The 24832-nt window shown below is 35.4% G+C and overlaps 1 protein-coding gene across 1 annotated transcript in view; it reads left to right on the plus strand.

The window, feature by feature from the left end:
- Positions 1-24832, plus strand: part of GPC5 (glypican 5) — a 1364332-nt gene that overhangs the window by 445703 nt on the left and 893797 nt on the right. Inside the window, exon 6 of the mRNA XM_068526854.1 lies at positions 1749-1869. Within this exon, the coding sequence (XP_068382955.1) occupies positions 1749-1869 (121 nt within the window). The remainder of the gene's footprint in view (positions 1-1748; positions 1870-24832) is intronic.

A 24832-nucleotide genomic window follows, 5' to 3' on the forward strand; every position in this document is an offset into this window, starting at 1 on the left:
AGAAGCCTAATATTTACAATTTACTTGATTCTTCCTAACTAAAGAATATTAGTACACGTTAATAGTATATGCATAATTGTTTTCCTTCTACTATTTGTTATTGGTATATATTGCTAAGTTACTAACTTACACTGGAATACCTAACTTTAAAACCCTCTATTTCCGCATAAAGAAATGAGTTCAAGGTTGTTTTAAAAATAAAAAGATTTATTAATATCATTATTCTTATCACATCCAATTGGTATTATCCATATCAAAGAGTTCCGTCATTTACTGTCATTGGAAGGACATAATTAGTAATTGTTTGATCTACTTTTGAAAATTGATCATTGGGTATGCATAATATTGGGAATAACTGGATATTCCTTGAAACTCCTTTTGTTTGGCCATATTCTGAACAGTGGAACCTCTTTTTATCTTTTCAAAGAGTTTCCACTGCCGTAGAAAATTCAGAAGGTTCACGTACATAATTGTGATACTCTGCTCAAATACAGAGAAGGGATATTACATTACAAATTATGTGAAAATGCTTCCTGAAAAGTCTGTGAGGCCACTTTATCATGATACTTTAATGTAAGCAACATTTTACTCAGAGGAGAGTCTTAAACATAGAGGGGATGGAACCTCCAGGGCATGTCCCCCATCTCTTACTTTCCCCCATTTGTTCTCTCCCTTTGTAAATAAAAGCCTAGTTATGGTTCCCTGTGTGTGTTACTCACGTGCCTTTGTGATTTCCCCTGCTGGGATGTCATCTTTTGCCCTGGAGTTCACATTAACTACATCATCCAAGACCTATCCTTACCTTAATATTTCAAGGGCTGCCTCAAGCTATAACTCCTCCTTTAGTTTTTCCCCAAGTGTCTTGGTCCAAATAAACTTCTCCATATGTTCATTGTTTACTACTTGTGTCATCCCTACCTCTCACTTGGCATATACTCTTCCTTCTTGCTACCCCTACCACATACTGAACGTCTCCTTCATTCCTAGTGGTGTGCTTTAACTGTTCACTTGTCATTACGCTACACCACACTGTCAGGAAAACAAAGATAGTTATATTGCTGGAATCTAGTAAGAACTTTTAAATATAATAAAATCTAATGAATGAATGCATGAATGAACAAGTTAATTGATACATTATATTCCCAGGTATATAATGAGTACTGTGAGGAAAAGAATTGAGTCGTATACCTCCTTATAACCCCAGTCGTGTAGTATAGGACTAGAATATAGGAGGGGGCACTTAATACATCTTTGTGACTGATGAATCTAAATATTTGTTTGAATACTAAGCTGACATATGACATATATATGTGTGTATATGTATATATATATTTCTTTTGTAGTCCAATATGTAAAAAAATATGACTGTGATTCATCTAAATACTGTATAAAATGAAGTGAATTGACCCAGATGATATGGATTCAGACATGTATGTCATTCAGCAAAAATTGGTAACAAAGTGAGATGTATATTAACTTTTTTTGGAATATTGGTAAGTAGTATTAAAAACACAATATTTGGTTGGGTCTTTTGAGAGGATAACAATAGAATAGTTTGTATTTGCATGCTAAGTGTTTTACCAGGAAAAAACATTGCAGCTGTGCCAGGTTCTGGTCCAAGAAAAAATACATTATTTTATACTCTTGAAGGAGTAAGATTCTGAACTCGAATCTGTTCAAAAAGTTGTGGCAGATAATACTGTGACCAGGTTATTAAGTCGTGTATCTTTCACTTTTCACTTTGTTAGCTATACTCAGCGTGTGGTTGGAAATGGAATCAAAGCCCAATATGGAAATCCCGAAGTCAAAGTCAAAGGAACCGATCCTGTGATAAATCAGATTATCGATAAACTGAAGCATGTTATTCAGGTAAGTGCCAATGCTCTGTTTATTGGTATACTCAGTAATAACTAGTTAGTGATGACTTTCTATGATATGTGTTCAACCTGTTAACCCTATCTGATAATCCTACCTGAAACTGAGTACTGGAATAAATTATTTGTATCTAGAGTTTTGGAAATATTTGGTTGAGTGATTTTCATATGCAGTCAATGTGCAGCAGTATTTTAATGGATAGACAATATCTATCTGTAAAAGGAACCATGGCTTCAGGGTTTCAATGAATAATGAGAATCTCAGGATGAGCTTCATCCCTAATGAATAAGCTTTAGACATGGGAACTACTGTCACCATCAAAGAAAACACATAGAAGAGCATGGAAGGTGCCAAAGTCACCTTCCAGGCAACTTTCTGAGCCTTGCTGTGAAGGTTTTTGCTGCGTTTTCAACAAAAGTTAAGCCATAAATGAATCACATGCATTTCTTGTATTTATTTCCTGTATCACCTTTTACATGTTACCTAATGGTTGTTTATGAAATACTTGTTTTATCTTTAGTAATATGATTTAATTAAGTGAGTATATACTGCTGTTTTTAATACATGGCAAGTAAAGCATGAAGGTATCTGTCAAAGGAATATTTCATCAAACTATTTGATTAATGAAAGCCAAATATTATATGACATGTTGTAAAAACCACCTTCCATTCTGCATCTGTTGGGGTTTGGGGTAAGAAGCGCTATTTTTTAAGTTATTAGTCTTTTTATAACAATTTATATGTGCATATATTTTAATTTTTTCTAAGCAAAACTTTGTATGGATAGTTGACACTGACTTCTAGTATTCTATGTCAGAATCTATACCTAAACATAGTACTGAGTTTTTATTGATATTATTCCAGAGTGGTTGGTATGCTTCTCATAATTGTTCTGCAAAACTTAAGTTTATATGGGGCCAGTTCTTAGGATTCCATTTTTATGGGAGTCTCTACATATTGAACAAAGCAAGATAGGGGGGCTTGTGTCCAACACCATAGATTTCTCCTTTCCAGGAGGCAGTAATGACTACTTTGCTCTTTCTACAGCTAGTACATTGCGAAAACAGAGCTTTCACCCTGGAGAGCAGAATCAAAAATAAGTTCCATTAGGAAAAGTGTAAGAGAAAAGTGGTGCCATAATTACTAGTGAGTTAAACCAGTTCCCTCAAAGAGGCACCTCCAAGGTAGTGTAAATAGGTGCCTTATGCTGCTAGCGGGGCAAGTGCTGAGACATTTCTTGGAACTGAGTTGCTTGGGAAGAGGGCAGGAGCTAAAGTGACAGTGTAGGAGGGAGCAGTGAGCTGCAGAAGCTGGGCCAGAGCCCGGGTCAGAATGGCTGAGGTCATCAAGGAGAAAGCCTGTTGTCCTCAGAAGCCAGGATGATAAGCTCATCAGTGACTGTCACTCAGGCACTCAGAAGGACGGAAGTCGCTCTTCCTGACAAATTTTTGGAACCTTGCTTCCCCATGATGAGAAAAAACAAGGAAGACCTCCAGGTGAAATTAATCTGGACTCAGTGAGACCCTAATGAGAATTCAGGAAAATTTAGGATATTTTTTAAGTCTTAAATTTCCAGTGGGCCAATAAGCAATCTGTTAGGAACTTGACACATAAACAAACTAGATTCCTAAGCATATGCCGATGTATATATGTTTTTGTTGGAGTTCCCCGGGAAAGAGACTCTGAAACAGAGATGTGCGTGCAGGAGGTTCACGGCAGGGTGCCCTGCAGTCAGTAAGGGGCTGGAGGGAGGAGCACAGCACAGAGGGAGCAACTGAACTGTGTTGTAGCTTTAACAGAAGCCTCGCCTGAACCCAGTAGGACCTCAGGAGCTGGGAGGCCTCTTTCAGGTTGTCCTGAGTTGAAACAAGGAGGTGGGTCTTCATTGTCCCACATTGACCAGTGATTGGAGGAGGGCTACTGGGGTGGAGGTAGGTGTGTTAACTCAGCTCTGAGTCAGCACAGCTCTGAGTCATCAGCAGCCAACAATATCATCTGCAGCTGGAGGAACAAATGCCTTCATCTAGGTGGCACCTCACAGCATCATGGGCTATAATGTGGTATGTAGATCCGTATTATTCAAAAACTCCAGTGCACAATGGATCACCACATCAAAAGAGCTTTAATAAGAAGTGGTTCCTCTCACTGAGAGACAGCAAAGCTTAGTGGTCTCCAACGTGGGGTAAGCATTCCCCAGGGAGTTCACAAGCTGAGCCACTGGAGGGCAGAAAGGAAATATAAAACTTCAATGTATATTTATTCTGTCACATTCTTTTAATTTTTTTTTTTTTTGGTTGTAGGAAGGTATATAAAATATGTAACAGTGCAATAGCACATGCATATAGTTTAGAAATACATAAATATGTGTCGAGTGGGTGTGTGTTCAAACTGTTTTAATGGTGTATGTATACACACACATACACACACACACATATATATATTATAAAAACAGATGGAAAACCCTGTTGTAGGCAATAAGGATGGAGTGGCTATATACAAAAGAGTACATGTAAAAAAACCATATTCACAAAGAAATAAGTAGATACTGAAAATGTAGGGTTTATTAAAAATTCTTCACAGGAGGGTTCACTGATATGTTGCCCATTTGGCATACCATTTGCCCCTTCTTGCTTCATAGATTTCAAAGCCATACCCTTTTCAAGGTGGCAGAGGGAAATAATTCCACTTTTTTTTTTAGCACCCATGTTAAATTGAGTCCCATTCTTTCATCTTTATATTAGTGTGCAGATCTCCAATTATTCATGCTTAAGTTTCCTTCCAGAGTTACAAGAGAATATGAAATAAAATGCTACCTTTGAGGTCTATCTTTTTAAAGTCTACTAGGATGATATGATTGAAATTTAGATTTTTACAGAAGATAGCAGAAAGTCATATTTTGTACAATATTCAACTTTAGTGTCTTAGAACATGTTCTTTCCTAAGACAGCTGTCGTGGAGATGAAGAGAAATTTTTGACTTTGCCAGACTTCTGACTGCTGGTCATATGTGTGTGTCCTAGCAGGAACAGCTGCTGTGCTGTAATATCCAGGGGCAGTTAAAAAGACCCACCACAGGGTCAGGTCTGAAAAGTTTCAGAAAATCGTCTTCTATAAGTGAGAATTTATTAATTTGGGAATAAGTATGGAGCAAGGGAGGAAGTAGAAGAAGGAACATATTTCAGAATCTAATCTGTAGATTTAAGTGATCACTTATTTGTGTTTGGAGTTTGTTTTTTATTGTAATGGATATTAAATGCATTTGTCGACAATACAGTATACTATAAAAATGCCATCTCTCATCATAGGGGTAAGCAAAAGTTCCTCTTGTCCTTTTTTTCCGTATCTAAGTATATGGAAATAAGCCAGCCACATTTATTTGCAAAAACTGTCTCCATATGTTAGCCCCCAAACATCTTCCTTCTAGGCCTGCCATTGAGCACACCTCATTTTCTACCCTGTAACCTCTGCAGTTAGAGTCATTAAACAAGTGGGTAGGGATTTTACTTTGAAAATGCCACTTTGTAAATGTCTTAATCATTAATTTATTCAAAATATTCCACTAATACTTATTGAATTCCCACTATGGGCCTGGTTCTGCACAAGGCACTGAGGTTACATGGGTGAACAAAGCAGACACAACCCTGCTCTCATGGGATTTATATTCTAAGGAAAAGGAAAATACAATGCCTGTAGCTGACAAATGTGAACAAATCAAGAACACAGAACAGATGAGGTAGGGAAAGGCACTCAAGAAGAGAGAGCTAGTGGAGGCCATTCCAAGTTGGGGAGCTGCTGGGTTGATACTGATTGACAAGGAATCATAGGAAAGGGAGAAGGAATCATAGGAAAATCTGGGAGAACTGTGTTTGAAGCAGAGGAAATAATACAGTCAAGGACTTGTGGCAGGAGTAGGTTAATTGTATTCAGAGAACAAAGAGAAAGCCATGTGTCTGGAACAGAATGAATACAGAAGAGAAGAAAACATAAGATGAATTAAGGGGAAACTGGTAGGCTCTGGTAGGGCATTTCAGTCTTCTCCTAAGTGGGAAAGGAAGCCACTTAAAGGCTTTAGGCAGAGTATGATGCAATTTAATTTATGTTTTATAAAGATAATTTTGGCTTTACTATGGAAAATGGACTTGAAGAGCAAGGGTAGAAATTGATTTGGACTAGAATAAGAAGAGTGGATAATATGAGAAACAGATGGATTTGGATCGATATGGCAAGAGGAGTTATCAGGAATTGTTGATGGATTGGAAATTGGGACAAGAGAAAGAGTATAAGGAAGATAACCAGGTGGAATGATAATGTCATGAAGTGAAAAAAGGAATTCTGGAAGTGGAGTGCATCTGGGGTTTGGTTGTTGGAGTTGACCAGAAATTAATAAATGAATGGTTCTCTTAAATTTGAGATGCCTGTTAGACATCCCAGAGGCATGCCCAGAGTTCACTGGCGACCCTAGAACTAGAAATGCACATTTGGGAACATCAGTATACAGATACTATTCAAGTTCTGAGACTGTATGAGATTGCTACTTTCTTGTTAGAATTTGTACTAAAACAATTAGAAGAGAATATAAAACAGCAGAATTTTATGAAAAATGTGTACTGTACAAATCTACGAATGGAGAAATCATTTATTTAATGTATGTGGTACCTTGCAGATACTTAGAGAGTTGATCTTGGACAGACAAGATATTTAGTAACATTAACTTTTTCTTACTGAAGAATTATGTGTCTATTATAATAAACCAAATTTTATTATTTTAGAAAATTTTACCAGTAGAAAGAGTAGAAAATAAATGTTATACCACTTCTGAGACAACAAACAAGCCTCAGGAAATAAGCCTTCTAGACTTTTTTGTACTTATGTATACATTTGACTTTTTAAAATAAAACAAAGAGTACATTTGGTTTTGTGTCCCAAACTACTCACCTAACAACACATAAATTTGTTTTCACAGAATTAAATATTCTGCAATATGGTTGCTAGTGCCTGAATATTATTCTATCATATGGTAGGACTATAATTTTATTTAATCCAAGCACCTTGAGTTAGATATTTAGGTTATTTCCAATTTTCACGATAATAAAGACTATTAATAGGTATATCCCCTAGACATAAATCTTTTTGCAACTTTTTTCTCTTGTGATAAATTTCTAAATGTTGTAACCAAGAATCTGTTCATTAATAATTTTATGTATTTTGATAAATATTGCTAAATTTTTCTCTAGGAAAATTATAGGAATTTATATGTGAAGTAAATTATATATTTCAATTTTCCCTGCATATTGAGGGTGTAGGTGAGAGATGGCAGTGGCCACACATCAGTGTTAGGGAATATTATGGAGCTCTAGGAACCAAAGTAGTCAAACCAAAGTAGAAATGTTAGCCTGAGCTCCTGTCACCTGAGAGTACACCAAGGATGGCCAAAAAAAAAAAAAAAAAAAAAAAAAAAAAAAATGGTCATGAAGAACCTAGGGGGCAAGACGGGAATAAAGACGCAGACCTACTAGACAAAATAAATATTTTTAATTAGAAAATAGTTTATAAGATTTTTTGGGACTTCCCTGGTGGTGCAGTAGTTAAGAATCTGCCTGCCAATGCAGGGGACATGGGTTCAAGCCCTGGTCCAGGAAGATCCCACATGCCACGGAGCAACTAAGCCCATGCGCCACAACTACTGAGCCTGCGCTCTAGAGCCCACGAGCCACAACTGATGAAGCCCGCGCACCTAGAGCCCATGCTCTGCAACAAGAGAAGCCACTGCAGTGAGAAGCCCGTGCACGGCAACAAAGAGTAACCCCTGCTCGCCGCAACTAGAGAAACCCTGCGTGCAGCAATGAAGACCCAACGCAGCCAAAAATAAATAAAGATAAATAAATTTATTTAAAAAAAAAGATTTTTCAAGTCTTCCTAGAGAAAGCGAAAACAGCTTTAATTTTACTTAATTGTTTAGGACGAGCCCTATCTTTAAGTCCTGCCAGGAACAAAAATGCCAAGAAAATTCAATATAAATGGATAACTATGGATTATAGTTTGGCCTCAGGGAATATTTCAGGTACTTCGAAGTCCCCTCACTGTCTCTGCAAGTCCTTCTGAACTGGGAACAGGGACCTTGGAAAAAAGAGGGAAGTCATTCCCGGCTCCCCTCCATCTGTGATTTTGGCATCTTTCTCTAGATAAGCCACCGTGCAAACCCTCAGAGATACATTCCTGCAGTTTCCTACATTCCAAAACCTGTGCTTAAGGTGGACATTGCTTGTACCTTTGAAAACGACCTGTGATAAATACAGGGTAGCTATTAGCCCTCCAGTGAGGAACTGTGTAAAGGACGGAATTTTAAAAGGTTAACATGAACTTTCTTAGATGTTTGCATCAGCCTGAATTGCCCTTCGATAATAGATAGGAAACAGCACTTGATTCCGCTTAGTACATCTGACAGAGGAAATGTATGAGCATTTTAATTCAGATTGTCTCTCCTAACAAACTTATTTTGAAACTTCTCGTTCATATTGACTAAGTTTGTTTAGGGCAAAGCTGTCAACAAAAAAGTCACAGTTATGCAGCAATTTATCTTTAAGCATTAAATAACATCTATCATTTTTCAAAGAAAATGATGTCAGCGGTTAAAATCCTAACTGCTGAGCACTGTTATTTGTGGACGGTAATGACCCACTGCTTAGAAATTACTTTACCTACTTTCAGTATGAAACATAAAAAGTAATATCACAGCAATTTTCTATAATTCTTTTATTGCAAGACCAATAAATGTTACAGTGTTGTTAAAAGTAGTAGATTTAAATAACGTTTTATTTCTTCAAACAATTCCAATACATATAAGATATTACCGGTTTCTATCAAGTATTCATTTTTATAGAGAGACTAAACTTCTTTAGAAAAATGTCTTCATGTAGAAAATAAATTTGATTTTTAAATGTGAGAAAGAGCAATCATCATAACCATTTGCTTAAAACCACAAAATACATAGATATTTTATAATGTGTATTTCAGGAATCGCAACCTATGGGTTCAAGAAGAGATGAGAGACTTTCTTATTTTATGTAGGGAAAACTATGTGAAATTGCCTCTTTTCTTTTATCTCATTCTGTTCCTAGGATACCAATATGATAAACAGTGACTTAATAGCTATGGTGGGTTAAGAAGAGATTCTAATTGAAATCTCAATGGATGGTTAGTGTTTATAAATACAAAAAAAAATGACACAGAATTTAAAAAAGATATTAGTATCTCAAAATTTCTGAATTATGAAAACCGTCCAAGCTTTTCTCATTAAATCACCTACTACGAAATGCATTTAGGAAGACGTTTCCTGTTGTTAATAGCTTATAACTCTGACAAAGAGCCAGTTGGTCAATTCCTGATTGCAAACTATTTGACCATGGGGTGTCAGCTGACTATGAGCTTCTTCCACTTCTACCAACTCATTTCCTTGCTTAGGGAATCACTACGGCACCCTGACTCCTTCCTCCTGATCTCCACTACACACTAATATCACGCCCCCAAGCCTACTTTATTAATATTCCAGAAAGACAGTCACTTCTTGATTTTGTATTAGCAATGCAGTAGTGACCAAAGCCTGTTTAGTTTTTGGTTCAGAAGAAGGTATTTGAAATGCACTCAATAACATTGAATGGTCATCTAATTTAGCAGTTAGTTTGGTCTGAGTAAAGTCAAGGGAAGGTTGCTTTCTGGAATATGTGGTATAAGGCATTGACTTCACTCTTGGCCATTTCATTAAAGCAATCAGTGGTCAGCATAAAACCAACCTTTTAAATTAGTGGACAATCAACTGGCAATGCAAGTTTCAAAACTCTTTTTGAAAGTAATGGGGTTTGGGTTGGCCACTGGTCACTTATTTTCTATTATTTAAAGAGTATGTAGCTGTTTGATGTTGGGTAAATATTTGACTTGATATTTACTCTGATGCTGCCACATCATTATTACTTATTAAGATTTGAGCCATTTATCCAGCAGGTTTTCTGTTTGTCAAACATATTGAAAGGATGTTGGACACTAAAACTTTTATAGTTTTTATTTAGGTGATTTTTTTGTACATTTGTACAAAAAATCTGTTCTTAATTTTGTACATTTGTACAAGAAAAATTGTACCTTTGTACAACTTTGTGCATGAATGTTGACAGCAGCATTATTTGTAATATTCAAAAAGTGGAAATAACTCCTTTTTCTCCCTTGCTGTCTAAAGGTGTTTTCTGGGGGGGGGGGACTGTAATAGGAAGATTCCTGGCTTATAACTTTTTTCGCTGGAATATAGAACAGAATGAACCACAAGACAGGAAATAGGGGAACTAAGTGAAAAGTCACATACTGACCTGCTTGTTTTCAGAATGCTAGCACTCAGGTACCAGCTACTCATGTAGAATATTAGATGACTCTTCTTTGAAGAAACTGATCAATTCTAGAACAAGTCATTCCACATACTGATTGGGCTTATACCCATTGAGAAGTCAATTTATCATCTAATTGAATGGTGGTGAAATCCTCTATTATACCCTATATATATATATATATATATATACAGTAATTTCCAGGTGGCTTCTGATGCCCAATATCAACGGACAATCAAAGATCACTGTGCATTGAAGTAAAATGGGAAAAAAATAAATATAACAGAAAAAAAGAAATGGGAAAATATAGATGAGTATGAAGAAGAAAATACACAAAGCTATATGAATATCCTCCAAACAATGAGAGAATAGATTGTATCTTAAAAAAATACTAACATATTGCTTCTAAAAAATTAATGAAAGAATAAGAAGGAACTTCAAAAATTGAAAATATATAAAAATTTAAAATTCAATAGAAGGGTTTTCAAGATATAGTCAAAAAATATTCTATAAAATAATAACACAAAAAAGAGAGAAGGAAATAGTAAAATGATGAGATGTTAGAATTTTCCTCTAGGAGATCCTTGTAATAAGAATTTCAGGGAAAAGAACCAAACTAATAGAGAGAAGGAGTTTATCATATAAATAATAAATCACTTTTTTCAGAAATGAAGAGTCTTGACTCCAGATTGAGCCCACCAAATGACCATTACAATGAATGAACACACACACACACACCACACACAACAATAATGATGAAATTTATGAATATTGAAGAGAAGATATTAAAACCTTCCAGTGAAAGAAACAAACCAAACAAAATACATACAGATGCATACAAAGAATGGGGATCAGATTTGTAGTTTCTTACTGACAGGAGTACTAGAAGAAAATGGAAAAGCAGTACCTTCAAATCATGAGGCAACTGATTTCTGACCTGAAATTCTATACATAGCTAAAATGGAAATCAAGTATGAGGATAGATTAAAAAGCTTTTCAGATAAGAATACACAAATTTATATTTTATAAACCTTCTGTGTAAAGCTGTTGGCAAAGAGTGATCAAGAAATGAGAAGAGGGGCTTCCCTGGTGGCGCAGTGGTCGAGAATCTGCCTGCTAATGCAGGGGACACGGGTTCGAGCCCTGGTCTGGGAAGATCCCACATGCCACGGAGCAGCTGGGCCCGTGAGCCACAACTACTGAGCCTGCGCGTCTGGAGCCTGTGCCCCGCAACGGGAGGGGCCGCGATAGTGAAAGGCCCGCCCACCGCGGTGAAGAGCGGCCCCCGCGCCGCCATGAAGAGTGGCCCCCGCTTGCCGCAACTAGAGAAAGCCCTCGCACGAACCGAAGACCCAACACAGCCAAAAAAATAAATAAATAAATAAATAAAGTAGATTAAAAAAAAAAAAAAAAAAATGGATTCAATAATTAAAAAAAAAAAAAAAAGAAATGAGAAGATATGGGGTCCAGGCAACATGCTGTTGAGTACATCAGATTAGGGAAAAGGAAGACTGTGGGAAGGAATTTTGCAAGCCAAAAAGAAAACAAAAATTGCTAATTTTTTAAGGTGTTGGAATGTATGAAAAAAAAACATTTGACAGATTTGCTAGAGCGTTTAAGGAAAAAATTGGATAGATACAAGGCAGATTATGCAAATTGATAGAGACCATGGCAATTGTAGATTATAGGAAAGCAAAAACCTTTATATGAAAAGATATACAATCATAGTGCACTATTTCCCTGAACTGAATAAAATATTTGTAGATAAAACTATTACTGTTGTGACAACTTTGCTAAACTTAAATTAGTTGTATGGGAAAAAGGAAAGTGGGATGTGGTGGTATAACAGAAAATCAATAAATATTGCCAAGAATTGATAGTAAGAAACAGAAAATAAAGGCCAATTTAATACAGGTTTAGACATGTAAGGTTAATGCTAGAACAATCAGTCAGGTTGATTATTACTTTCCCCAGGAGCAGGAAACATGGTCTATAAAGTGCCTTTGGGAGTAGAAGTGCTTTTTTTTTTTTCTTTTAAATAGACATTTTGGCACTACTTGTGTTTTACTAAATATATTTATTACTCTGATAAACATAAATGTAATTTTAAAAACTAAAGACAAACTCTGCATCATGTTTTATGTGGAGCTGTATCATCTGGTCTTCCATGTCTCAAACCTTATTAGCTAATTCCTCCCCTTCTTACACTAATGTTACATCTACCCTCCCTACATACACACTCGTTGTTTCAGTTCTTCAGTAGCTCAGGTTCTTTCTTACTTCTAGTTCTTCCATTCTATTTTTTTTAAGAAAAACACATTATTGTTAACTTTTACTTGGAAAAAAATTCTCTTTTTTTCTGTATCTCATAAGTCATCCACCATGTCTCAGTTTCCCCCAAAGAAGGGCGCGTGTATTCCTGTGTTCTTCCTCGCACTCTGCAACTGACTTACGAGAGCGCTTCTTTAGAGAAGAAAAAAAAAAATCAAATTTTTCTGTACCCAAATATCTTGGTTAGTCTGATTTTAGTGTTTTGAACCATATCTCGCAAACTTGGCTGATTTTTCTGTTTGGACTTGGCCGATCTTTTTGCTCTGATTAAATGTTGCAGAGAAGCTCCTCCTCTAGCTTTTTCTGGATATTGATTCAGGTTCATAGTTCTACCACCCTCATTGAATTCTGGGAACCTAGGGTTATAGTAGTTCATAACACTTCCCAATCAAACAACCCAGCTTTTCCCCTTGTTATTCACGATTTTCTGGGCCATGTGCCGTCCTCTCCTGGCAACTGTCACAACTTGATTCCAAATACCCCAAAGTTTGGCATGCAAAAAAGGATCCATCTAATGATCTTCTGTAGCACTCTTTTGCCATATGAGTGGCTCATGCATATTCTCAGCTTTCTGCAGGCGTTATTATGGGTCCATAATGCTTTGCAGACTCAATAAATGTACTCCATAATCACTTGAATGTCATTTTATGAATGTGCCTTGAAGACGTAATTCGTCAGAGCAGAACAGTTTCTGGATATATTTCTTGCAATTCAGCAGCACTTAACCAGATGGCCCCCTATGGTTTTGAAGCAGTTGAGTGCACCTTGAAAGTAGGCTGACTTATGAGAGGAATATGGTCACTGAGGACCATTGGGAAAGTTTCTTAGGCACAGAATATTGAAGAAGTGAAATAAATACTGTATAAAGATTTATTAAAAACTAAACCAAGTAAAAGTCCTACGATAAAATGAAAATATGAATTGTAATAACTGTAAGAAACGTGATAAGTCCTATGAATATAAGTTCTGCATCTATTATGTGTTTCACATTGATGTGGTGGAAACTTAATTGGTTTCATTAGAAATAAAACAAATCACGAGTTTTATAGTAATGAGTTTGAATAGGCATTTATATACCTTTATACAAGGCAGGTCAGTTACTATTTCTGAAAATGATCATTTTGAAATTTTATATCTGGAAATATATTATCAAACCAGGCCTGAAACTCATTAAACAGATGGTAAAATCTAATTTAACTTCCTTTAATGCTCCTTTTCTTTTTATCTTATAAAAGCAAATGAGCTTGTCAGCTTTTAACTATAAAAGAGTAACTTGAATTTATTAGGTATATATAACAAACCAAGATATTTACTATATCCTAGTGACTTCCTATTGTGCACATTCATTTTTAATTTAATGATAAGAAAATCTTCTCAAGATTTTTGTAGAAGAATCACATTATCAGAAGAGCAGTTAAAATTTCTAGACAATAAATGTTCTTAAGGCACTTAATAGATGTTGAAATGAGACCTAATTCTTAAGGGTTTTCAAAATATTTGATTTGCGCCCATTAAAATAGGTACAGAGTTTAAATTTCATAATTTCCCATTTAAAAAAATGTGAAGCATGCCTCAGACATTTCAAAGTGAGTTATTTATATACTTCAATTATGAAGTATATAGTTTTGACTGTATTGTGTTTTTTCATTGACAAAAGTTGAATAGCAAAATTATTATATGTCATCCAAGGACACCATAACTTTATTAGAAGACTAACTTTCTATGTCTGTTTCACAAATACTCTCATGACTAGTGGCTTTTTCCTGTTTCTGTGCTAATTCATTATAGTGTCACCTTTTACCCAACCTTAAAAATACCTCTTTTTCTGGTATTTTAAGAATGTATTGCATCTCAACATACAAATGCACTTCTTGGATTTGTAACAAGGGAAAATATCCAAGGAGTTATCCATTTAAAATAAACCTTTATGCTTAATGCCGCTTGTGATGCCTTTTGACTACCATCTCCATTATGTTATGGGCCATACTTGTATTTCCTCATTGTGTCTAGCAGAGAGCATGGGAACATAAACAATGTTCAATATATATCTATTGAACAAATGAATGAAATTTATAGTTAAATTGATCACTATATGTAAAATTTAAATGAAACAGAAAAGTGAATCTTCCTAATGATCAAATACTAACAGTAACTATTTAATATCATTCTACTTACAAATAATATGCTTTCAGTCTTGGATTATAATTTTAAAATTCCTGTACTATTTTGCTCATTTGTCCACTCATTTATTCACTGAATAAAGCGGTTTAGTATCCACTAGGTGTCAGGCATAATAATAGATACAGGGAGCACACAAAATGATTTAAACGAGGATGTTGATGAGAAACAACGTGTATTGCATTTATGAACTAGTCTGCTTCTCATCAAATAAGGGAAGGGAGTCTGACCATGTCTCTTTACTTTATTCAACAAATATTATTGAGGCTGCATTATGGATCAGGAGATTTCCTAAGTAGTGGGCATACAAAACTGAATAAGACCGTACCTACTTGTAGTAAAACATTGTCATAATAAAAAGGTAAAGGAATTCATTTTATAAGCTTTATAGTAAGATTTCTGATCTAGCTTCAGAGAATTTGTCCCAGTTCCAGGAACCTAGAAGCTATTCAACTGAGATTGAATATGAAATGAAGGAGAGGATATTTGATAAAATACTGTGGTACCATTTACTTCAATTAGAATATAGTTATAACTTATTTTTTTTAAATTATGATGTGTCCATAATAGATGTGATGACTGAATAACAGAAATGTTGGACAGTGACACCTTGGAAGCAGTCAAGCTATTGCCATGATAATTTTGTGTTTAAAAACCAAGTAAAACTTAGTGAAATACATCAATAAGTATCTTTTTTTACTTGTTCATGCATCTGTGGTCAGCTGTGACTCAGCTGGTCTCTGCTGGGCTGGGCTGGGTTTTGCTCAAAGTCCAGATCAGTTGCACATGTTGGTCATCTTTCTCAGATCACAGAACCAGAAGCATGTTATTGTTATGACAGAAGTCAGGAGTTCAAACCCACCTGTGCAAAAACATACCAAGCTGCTGCTGCAGTAGAGCCTCTAAGATAAGCCTTTGGCCAAAGCAAAGTCATACAGCAAAGACCAAAGGCAAATAGTGAGAAGTACATCCCTTCCCACCCTCAATCCCCCGCCCAGGGATGGAGATGGGGGAGAGAGTGAACAACTGCCCCAAATGATCTAATCTACCAAAATCTTGAAGATTTTCAAGTCATAAAGTCATCGGCATTGTTTTTCTTTTTTAGAATAAAGCTTTGCCTAGACACGTACAACAGAAAGGTCCTATCTGAACTCTTCCTTCATATTCATGAGATTGCTACATATTTTCCACTCTGATTATTTTTTTCTTTGTGTACAAATCTGAAAACTGTATACTTAAATTTATTAGATCAGGAAAGGCACAACAACATAAATCATCACATAAGAAATATTTCTCAATATTTTTAATGTTTCATGCAATTAGTATTTTCACAGCAAAATACTTGGAATGATAGAATTTATCAATAGGTCTAAGTCAGATATTGATTTATTTTAACAAACTACACAAATCAGAATCAATTACAAATGAATAAATTACACTTGAATTATTTATTTGAGCTGCAAATGAGATTGGATTTTCATGTTAAACATTTGGATTTTAATTATTTTGTTAGGATTTGTTTATGAAAACATAATTAGTAACATTATCGGTAGAAAAACATGAGCTATAATTAAATCATTTAAATAATCACGTCTTGATGTCTTAATAGGCTAGATTTCTCAATTCATTAAAGCAGATAAAAGTTCTCTGTACGTGCAATTTATTATCAGTAAGTTTGCTTTTCTAGAAATGAGAGAAAATTTAGAATTCTGCATTAACATTTAATAACAATATGCTATTCTGATAGTGGTGCATTACAGTTATCTACAAAACATGCTACAAGGCAGAAATATAGGTAATTAGAATGATTGCAACCTGTTTGCCTTTGGCAATTATCAACAGTAGTAGAATTTTTTATCTTTAGAAAAATATAGATGATTTTAGAAATGGACTATTTCCATTTTCTATCTAGAAAGAACTACTTATATACTGAGGTTGTGTTTACAGAATACCAGTGTTTTCAAACATAATGTGTTATTTTCTGTTTCTTCTATTCCACACTGAAAATTTGTTCAACCAAACAAGCTATTAAATCTAATAGTACAGAGAAACTAGTATAGACATCTCAGACTGTTTCTTGTATTTTCTTAAAGGAAAAAAAATAATTATTAGCAAAGGATCTACCTTCCCAATGACTTCATTTCCATCTCTGTATCGCAGTGATAAATTTTATGGGCTGGGAGGAACAGTCTGAGATATCTATACTGGTTTCTCTATACTATTAGATTTATAGCTTGTTTGAGATTAATTGGGAGATTGGGATTGACATATACACACTACTATGTATAAAATAGATAACTAATAAGGACCTACTGTATAGCACAGGGAACTCTACTCAGTACTCTGTAATGGCCTATATGGGAAAGAATCTTAAAAAAGAGTGGATATATGTATATGTATAACTGATTCACTTTGCTGTACACCTGAAACTAACACAACGTTGTAAATCAAGTACACTCCAAACACCCTGTTTCACTCAAGGACAGTAGTTGTTGTAAATTACTTTAACAAGCATTTACTCTACCTGCTTTTATCGTAATGTAATTTTATATGACAGTCCCCATGGGAGCAAGCAGAAGGGCTTGTATGGAGTACCTCTACGTGACTCCATTAAGTAAAGAAAGAAAAGTTGTGTTTGGAAAGTGATCAGGTTGATAAACTTTCTCTCTATTAAACAAGTGGCCATGCATTATGTTTTAGTATGGGAGGTCAGAGAGAAGAATTCTCAAAGTTTATTTGTTTTGGCAGCCAACGATTGGTCACACTGCACGTTTCAAGGTTACAAAGGAACCTCGTGGTGGTACAAATGCAGGTCAGGAGAAGACACTTAATTGTGCTCAAGGCTTTAAAATGAAGCCAGAGCAAGAGTTCCAGAAGTTGGCAATATCAGGAAAGCAACCTCTGGAAGCAGACAGCCAGGGGACTCCAGAAAGCTCTTTTCAGACCCTACTCCCCTGGACTTTCAGAAATCATCACCCTGTTCTCCTTTACTAAAATGTAATTCATGGTCACAACAACATAAAAAATCAATTAAAAAATAAAAACAAAAAACACCAAGTTCATAGATACAGAGAACAGATTGGTGGTCAGAGGTTGTGGGGTGGGAGAAGTGGGTGAAAGGGGTCAAAAAGTAAAACAATTTTACAAAGAAAGAATTTCAATACTGAAAGCCTATTTGAATTCACAGCTCTGTGGCTCATCTTGATGGATATAAAATATTGTTTATATGAAATAACATTAAAAAGAAAAATGGAATATAAAATAGTAGTTTTAATAGAAAGTAATAGATTGACTATAACCATAATGAATTCTGATATGCACATTAGTAAAGATAGATTATTTTGAATAATATAAATGGTTTCATATTTATTATTTTGGTAAGTTTAAGTTTGGAAGGAAGTTAGAATGGAAGAATAGATGTGCAGAAAGATTCAATACAACTTAAGAAAAACCAGTTTGCTACAAGTGACCCTCCAATACTAGCCCATAAAAAGCCCCCTTAGAAATCTCTGATGTTCTCAGGGTCAAATGTCCACAGTTCAGTGGCCATCACTTTATCTAAATCCATTGGGAGCCATCCTAGTCACATGCTCCACCATCACCTTTATTTTTGATCAGATCAGAAGCTACAGGTCGTTAGAGAACCAAAAGTGCAGCCTTACTGGAGAAAAAAATGAAAAAGTTAGTAAAAGATAGATCAAGGGACTTTATAGCCACAACACGTCTGAGGTCTGAGGAGCAAAACACGAAGAGAGAGAAAATAGTGAAAGCTAGCAGGAAAGGAAAGGGGCATAATACTAACTAATTTCTTAAATTCTGACTCCAAAGAAATAACAGTATTTCACAGACTCTCTTCTAAACACCAATTTCACAAATGTAAATTTTTTGAAAAGTGCCCTCCTTAATCCCTTTCCTTGACAGTGAAGCCCAGAGGAGGATACTTGGATTCAAGTTCCATCACAGCCACCCTCCCAATCCTATTCTGAAGGGTTCAGAAATCTTTCTTGAGTTGAGGAGGCTTCAGATTTCTTTCTGATGGTTCTGGCAATTTCTATTTAGATCTGGCTCCATCTAGTCTTAATACTCTGTAATCACTTGAGCTTTTTGGTTATTAGTGGACTGCTTGTGCTATTATTTTAATATTAGCGATGTAACGGATAATTTGACAGTTTGTTCTTAAATGTCTATGAATTTTACTCATTAACATTTCTAAAACATTCACCAGAATTTAAGTATTCCAAGTCAAGTGGTCACTAAAGTAGGGAAAAAACCCATGTTATGCATTTCAAAAAACAGAAACGTACCACTTACTTTTAAAATGAATATACTTTGTTCTTTTTTTCTAGAGTTTTGGCTGGATTGTTTGCTGTATTACAGAGAATCTTATCAAGCACAATCTTAATTTTCTTCTTTTTGAGAATTTCAAAATTAAGATTGGCATTGATCCACCAATTCATTCTTTTCTCCTTATTGGATGAGTGCACATAGATTGCTTTACTTATATCTTAATTTTCAACATAAACTTTTAGCAGAATCTTTCGTGTTTCATCACCATGTAAAAAGATGTGATTTTTTTTTTTAAACTCCACATCTCTGCTTTTAATTATATAAAGATAACAGCATGACTGTCACAGAAAAACAGTATAGAGAAAGCACAATACTGAGCCTATGATAGAAGCTCAACAAATACTTAATGTATCAGGTCTGCTTTCAAAATGTTATTTCATTACTACATTCATCACAGTTGCTGGGTATGGGCCAAAAATCATTTAGTACACAAAGAAAAATTTTACAAAGCTTTCAGCATTTATTAAAATTAGGATAACTGCTGTATTTCCTCTGTAGAATAAGTTTAAGTAAAAAATACGGTTTCATTTCTAGAATGTTGAACTGAAAATAAGTTTAACAGAATGAATTATTTGTATATGGAAGATAAATTAAAGAAAAATCTTGCACGAAAGATATAGTACATAAATCAATACATTAAAAAATTCTATCAGTACTTAAGAAACAGAACATTCTTGAGTAATAAAATCTTTGAGATACAGTGAGGAAAAGTTCCTTTCAAATTTTTAAAAACAAAGATCACACGACTCTTTGGCTACAATCTTAACTGAATAAAGAAGCCAGTATTTACTAATCTCTAAGTCATAATAGTAAAATCATAACTAATAACTAGAAGGATATGTTTTCCTAAAAATTAACCAAATCAACATTTCTTTTGTGTATTTAACATTAGTTACAAAAGTTAACTTTTCATTGATGACAGTCAGAACATTTGCATATGGACCAGTTTCGAGAACCAAATTACAAACCCCAGAATACAGAAACAAGCAGATGTGATTTTTTTTCTTTTTCCTTTTCATTGAACAGTTACCTCATTTGAAATTTTTCACTGATTTAATTTAACTTTTTTTTGGTGGTAGATGCATCTGTTGCTATCTATGCCTGGTTTTCATTTTAATGGGTTGCCTAGAAGCTGTGACCATAATAGTGGTGCATTTTCCTGCTGTTCGTTTATTCTTTGTTTCAAGAATACCGATTTTCAAGAAATAGAATTGTCATAGATTTGTGTTTTGCCTCTTCAAAATGTTCTTCCATTATTATTTCTATTTATACCTTTGGAAACATCCTATGGTTAATTGATGCATAGAACACCAAAGCTCCTTTAGAGATTTTTCAGTTTCCCAAATGCACATAGACATACACTATTTAACAGTTACTACAAAATGATCTTTGGAGCAATACATTTTGTTATACAAGGACAATTCCCAATTGTAATTTAAAAGTGATACACTAGCTTTTGATGGCCTAGAATTAATGTACATTTATCTTGTTAATCTTCATGCAAATTGAAGAAGACTGTGTATTCAAGATTGGTTACACAATTTTCAAGGTCCAGTGCCAAATGAAAATGTAGATTCCTCTGTTCAAAATTTACTAAGAATTTCAGAATGATCACAGTAGCACATGGATGGGGCCTTAGTAAGCAGGTTGTATGCCCACGAAGACGGCCCTGTGTGTAATTTGAGAAAACCAACATCTTTATTTGAATGTTTTTTGTTTTTTTTTAAAAATTATTATTTATTTATTTATTCATTCTTGGCTGTGTTGGGTCTTCGTTTCTGTGCGAGGGCTTTCTCCAGTTGTGGCAAGCGGGGCCACTCTTCATCGCGGTGCGCGGGCCTCTCACTGTCGTGGCCTCTCGTTGCGGAGCACAGGCTCCAGACGCGCAGGCTCAGTGGCTGTGGCTCACGGGCCTAGTTGCTCCGTGGCATGTGGGATCCTCCCAGACCAGGGCTCGAACCCGCATCCCCTGCATCGGCAGGCAGGTTCTCAACCACTGCGCCACCAGGGAAGCCCTGAATGTTTTAAAACATGTAGAATATTAGATTAGTAGAAATAAAAGCTGTAATGAAAGATGACATAGCCAATCTCAGAATCAAAGCATGGAACTCTTACATGAATTCTCTGATAGAACTCACCTTTAGAACCTAATATTTCACCTATATTTCTACTTTTGAACAAATCTAGATAGAATTTCTATCTTATTTTTGCCTAAAATTCTAACTTTTATCAATTCTAACTGCTGTCCCAAGTTCTGCCCTAATAAATAATTCAGAGATGACTGTATTTCCTAGTCTGTTAGATGGAGCCATATGAAATTATCAATATCCAGCCCTCTTTGATTTACAAAGAGGGCAGTTTTATGTGTTTCCACCTAAGACGTAGCAGCTCATTAAATATGTGAAGTCAGGAACTATGCAGACCCCACTCCCCCTTATGAAACACATTCATGTACTCCTCCAAAGACCGCAATCAATCTTTTCTTACCCAAACTAATTATTATTTGAGTCTTCGCCATTATTCATATGAGAAATTTTCCAGATTCTTCAACATGTTGGCTGAGTGACTCTAATAACTAACTTTATTAATTTTCCTCTTACAGTTTGACATTCTTTATTGAAAAGAATGATCCAAATGTTGACTAATAGAGTCCATAGTGAAATATGTTTGCCAGTCCAATGACCTAAATAAGTCTAAACCCTGACTCCCAATTTTTTTCTTATCAATTTATGAGCAATACGTTTGCTAGTATAAACTTGTGTAATTTTATGTGAAACCTGAAGAACCTTATTTACGTATATTCTTTTTATTTTTTATTTATGTTTTGCCAACAAAGAACCCCTTTGGTAATGTCCCATCTTCCATTTTCTATCCTATTTTTTTCCAAAATTATTTCTGTTAAAACTGTAACAGTTTCTGTGGAGAAACCTAGTTCTTACCAATTCTGAGATCTGGGAAGCATTCTTGCAATAGGTCTCATAAACTCTGTCTGACATGGTGGGCAATAAAATCAATAATATCCGTATAATGAATAGAATTGTGAGTTCCGTTATGCTCATGTATAACATGAGAAAGCAAATCAGTAAAAATAATTCTCCTATAGAATATGGCCTAGATATGTAATTTTCTGCTGGTTTCAACTGACATGAAAATGACATAGATATATTGTAGAGCCCTGGATTTCTAAAATTTTCATCTGCTGAACATTTTTCATTAACGAGTTTTATACAGAAGTCCAACATGAGAAAACCCTAACTCAATGGAGATTTTCTCTCCACCTGGGCTCTGTATTAATCCCACTGTGTTGCCCACCCCCCAAAAACCCAAAACCAAAACAAACAGACCAAACGTTAAATCTGAATTCTCAGTGGCTTTACCAAACCAAAGCTTGTTACACACATAAAGTCCAAAGTTGGTCAGGCTAACAACCTCCATGTTTAAGCTATAGCACTCATTACATGTAACCTTGGGGTACCCAAGGCAGATGAAAAGAGAGCTTAAAATAAGGCAGAAGTGTTTTCCTGCCTTAGCCCCAAAGTGATACATATCACTTCAGCTCATAGTCTATTAGATATTTTCATAACTGAAGTCTCAACCTAACGAGAAGTCTCTGAAATATCTGGAAGTGTGTGGATATTTACCGAGCATGAAATGTCTGTCATAGACTCTATTTTGCTTTCTCAGATGCTCCCTGACTCTTCTCCATAGGAACTCCTAATGCCTAATATAATATAATATAACACAATAAAAACTCTGATCTTAAGGAATGATTTCCCTATGCTTCAAGCAATTCTCCATGAAATATTGTTCTATACCAAACATTCCAAGAGAAGTGGGCTGCAAAGAACTCAAAATTTTATTTTCTGAAACAGACTGGAATGCCCAAATTTTGTGTAGCAACAAAAGGACAAAGCCATGTGCTTTGATAGACTGCCCAGTGTGAGGTAGGGATGGTGTCCTTCTTTGAAAGTTGGGTCTCTCAAGGATATCTGATGGGGACACCTGACCAAGTCCCAGATTTCCCCCTGAAAGCTTTCTGGGTCTGCTGTAATGCGGGAGTGAGTCCAGAAAATCTAAGACCCCAAGAGCAGAGATAGTGCCTTATTCATCTTTTGGTCCTGCACATGTAGTCCTGAACCTGGCACCTGCTGGGTTTTCAATTACGTTTGGTTGATATGAAGTGAAATCCTCAGCTGCCCGCTATACAGTTCCAGAGCAGGCCCTAAAGCTGAGCACTTCCAGGCTCATTCCTTTTACTCCAAATCTTGGTCTCCCTTTAGAGTTTCCAATTTTGATTATAGATACCTCCTGTCATACAGTCTTTTGAGCTTAACATTTTAGAGTCTCTATTGGGTCTGGCACATTTTTTACTCTTTATATAGTCAATCATATGCCAAGGGTTGTTGCCTCTGATTCATGCCTTTCTCTCAATTTCATTTCTAAATCTAAGTCGTTCACATATTAGCTTGCAAGGGAGCTATTTTAATGGGCTCCTAGCATCCAAAATCTCCTCTTCCAACTGAGAGTTCTGCCAGAATTGTCTTCTTAAAGCAGAATTTAGACCACCTATTTCTAAGTACATTCCAATGACACCCCAAATAAGGGTTTTTAGTAGGTGCTATATTCAGGGAAACAGAGATGGAAGAGTTTGTTTAGTAAGTAAGTTTATAAAATCTGGCTTGAATAAAGTTGAATAGGATTTACTTTTTGTTGTTACTGTGTTAGCGTATATGAGAAATTTCTAAACAGCTTTGCATATACAGAATTTCTCTAATATTTTTAACAAAAGAATATGTTTTCTTACAAGTATTCTTTCAGAATTGCCATAGACTAAACTTTCAGGGATTCCTCATTATCAACAGAATCACATCCAGATGGTTTAGTATTACATTCAAGTGTTTCCACGACAGGCTTACTTACAAAACATTTTTTTTCTCGGACCAGTTTGTACTCTTCAACTTGTGCACCTTCTACTTTATGTGTTTGTTCTTACTGTAGTTTCTATGTGGAATCTCTTGCAACACAATTCAGTTTCTTTTTTGAACACTGAACTCACTTATCATTAAAAAATCCCCTTCCTTCTCTATTGAGATTTCCCCGTCTTTACAGGTCACAATAGTTTCTACACAGATGGAAGAGTTCTAGTTTAATGGAATATTTCCTGTGTACCCAACAAAGTACTAGGTGTTTTTATATACTATTTTGTTTAATCATCTCATCAATCCAATGAAGAAATATTAACCAACCCATTGTACTAAGACATGCACAATTAATGCCACGCGTGTTGGTTTTCTCAGCTATTAGCTAGGGAAGCTGTGATTTAAAGAAAATTCAACTATCTTCAAAACTTCCCTGAGCTACTTACACTGCATTCCACATCACTTGGCTTTTATTCGGTTTTGTAGTGCTTACTGTATTGTACCATGTTTCATGTAATTTGTAGCTAGAAGTCATTCCCATTAGAATGCAAGCTTTAAGAAGAGAGACACTATATCTTGTTCAGTGTCTAATTATTATAATTGCATGTTATACAGCTGAATACATATTAATATGAATTTGACCAATTTTGTTATACTAGCTGCCTTTGCGATGTTTTATCTGTTACTGTATGCTGCATCAGGGTTTTCTTCATTCAAATTTGTGTTAAGATATCTCTGGGTACAAGATCTTACTGTATTACTTGTACTATATGTGTGTCCTCCGAATGCCTGTGCTGTGCTTCCCAGGAACTCTT

This window comes from Eschrichtius robustus, chromosome 18 (genome assembly GCF_028021215.1).
Source record: "Eschrichtius robustus isolate mEscRob2 chromosome 18, mEscRob2.pri, whole genome shotgun sequence".
Taxonomy (NCBI): domain Eukaryota; kingdom Metazoa; phylum Chordata; class Mammalia; order Artiodactyla; family Eschrichtiidae; genus Eschrichtius; species Eschrichtius robustus.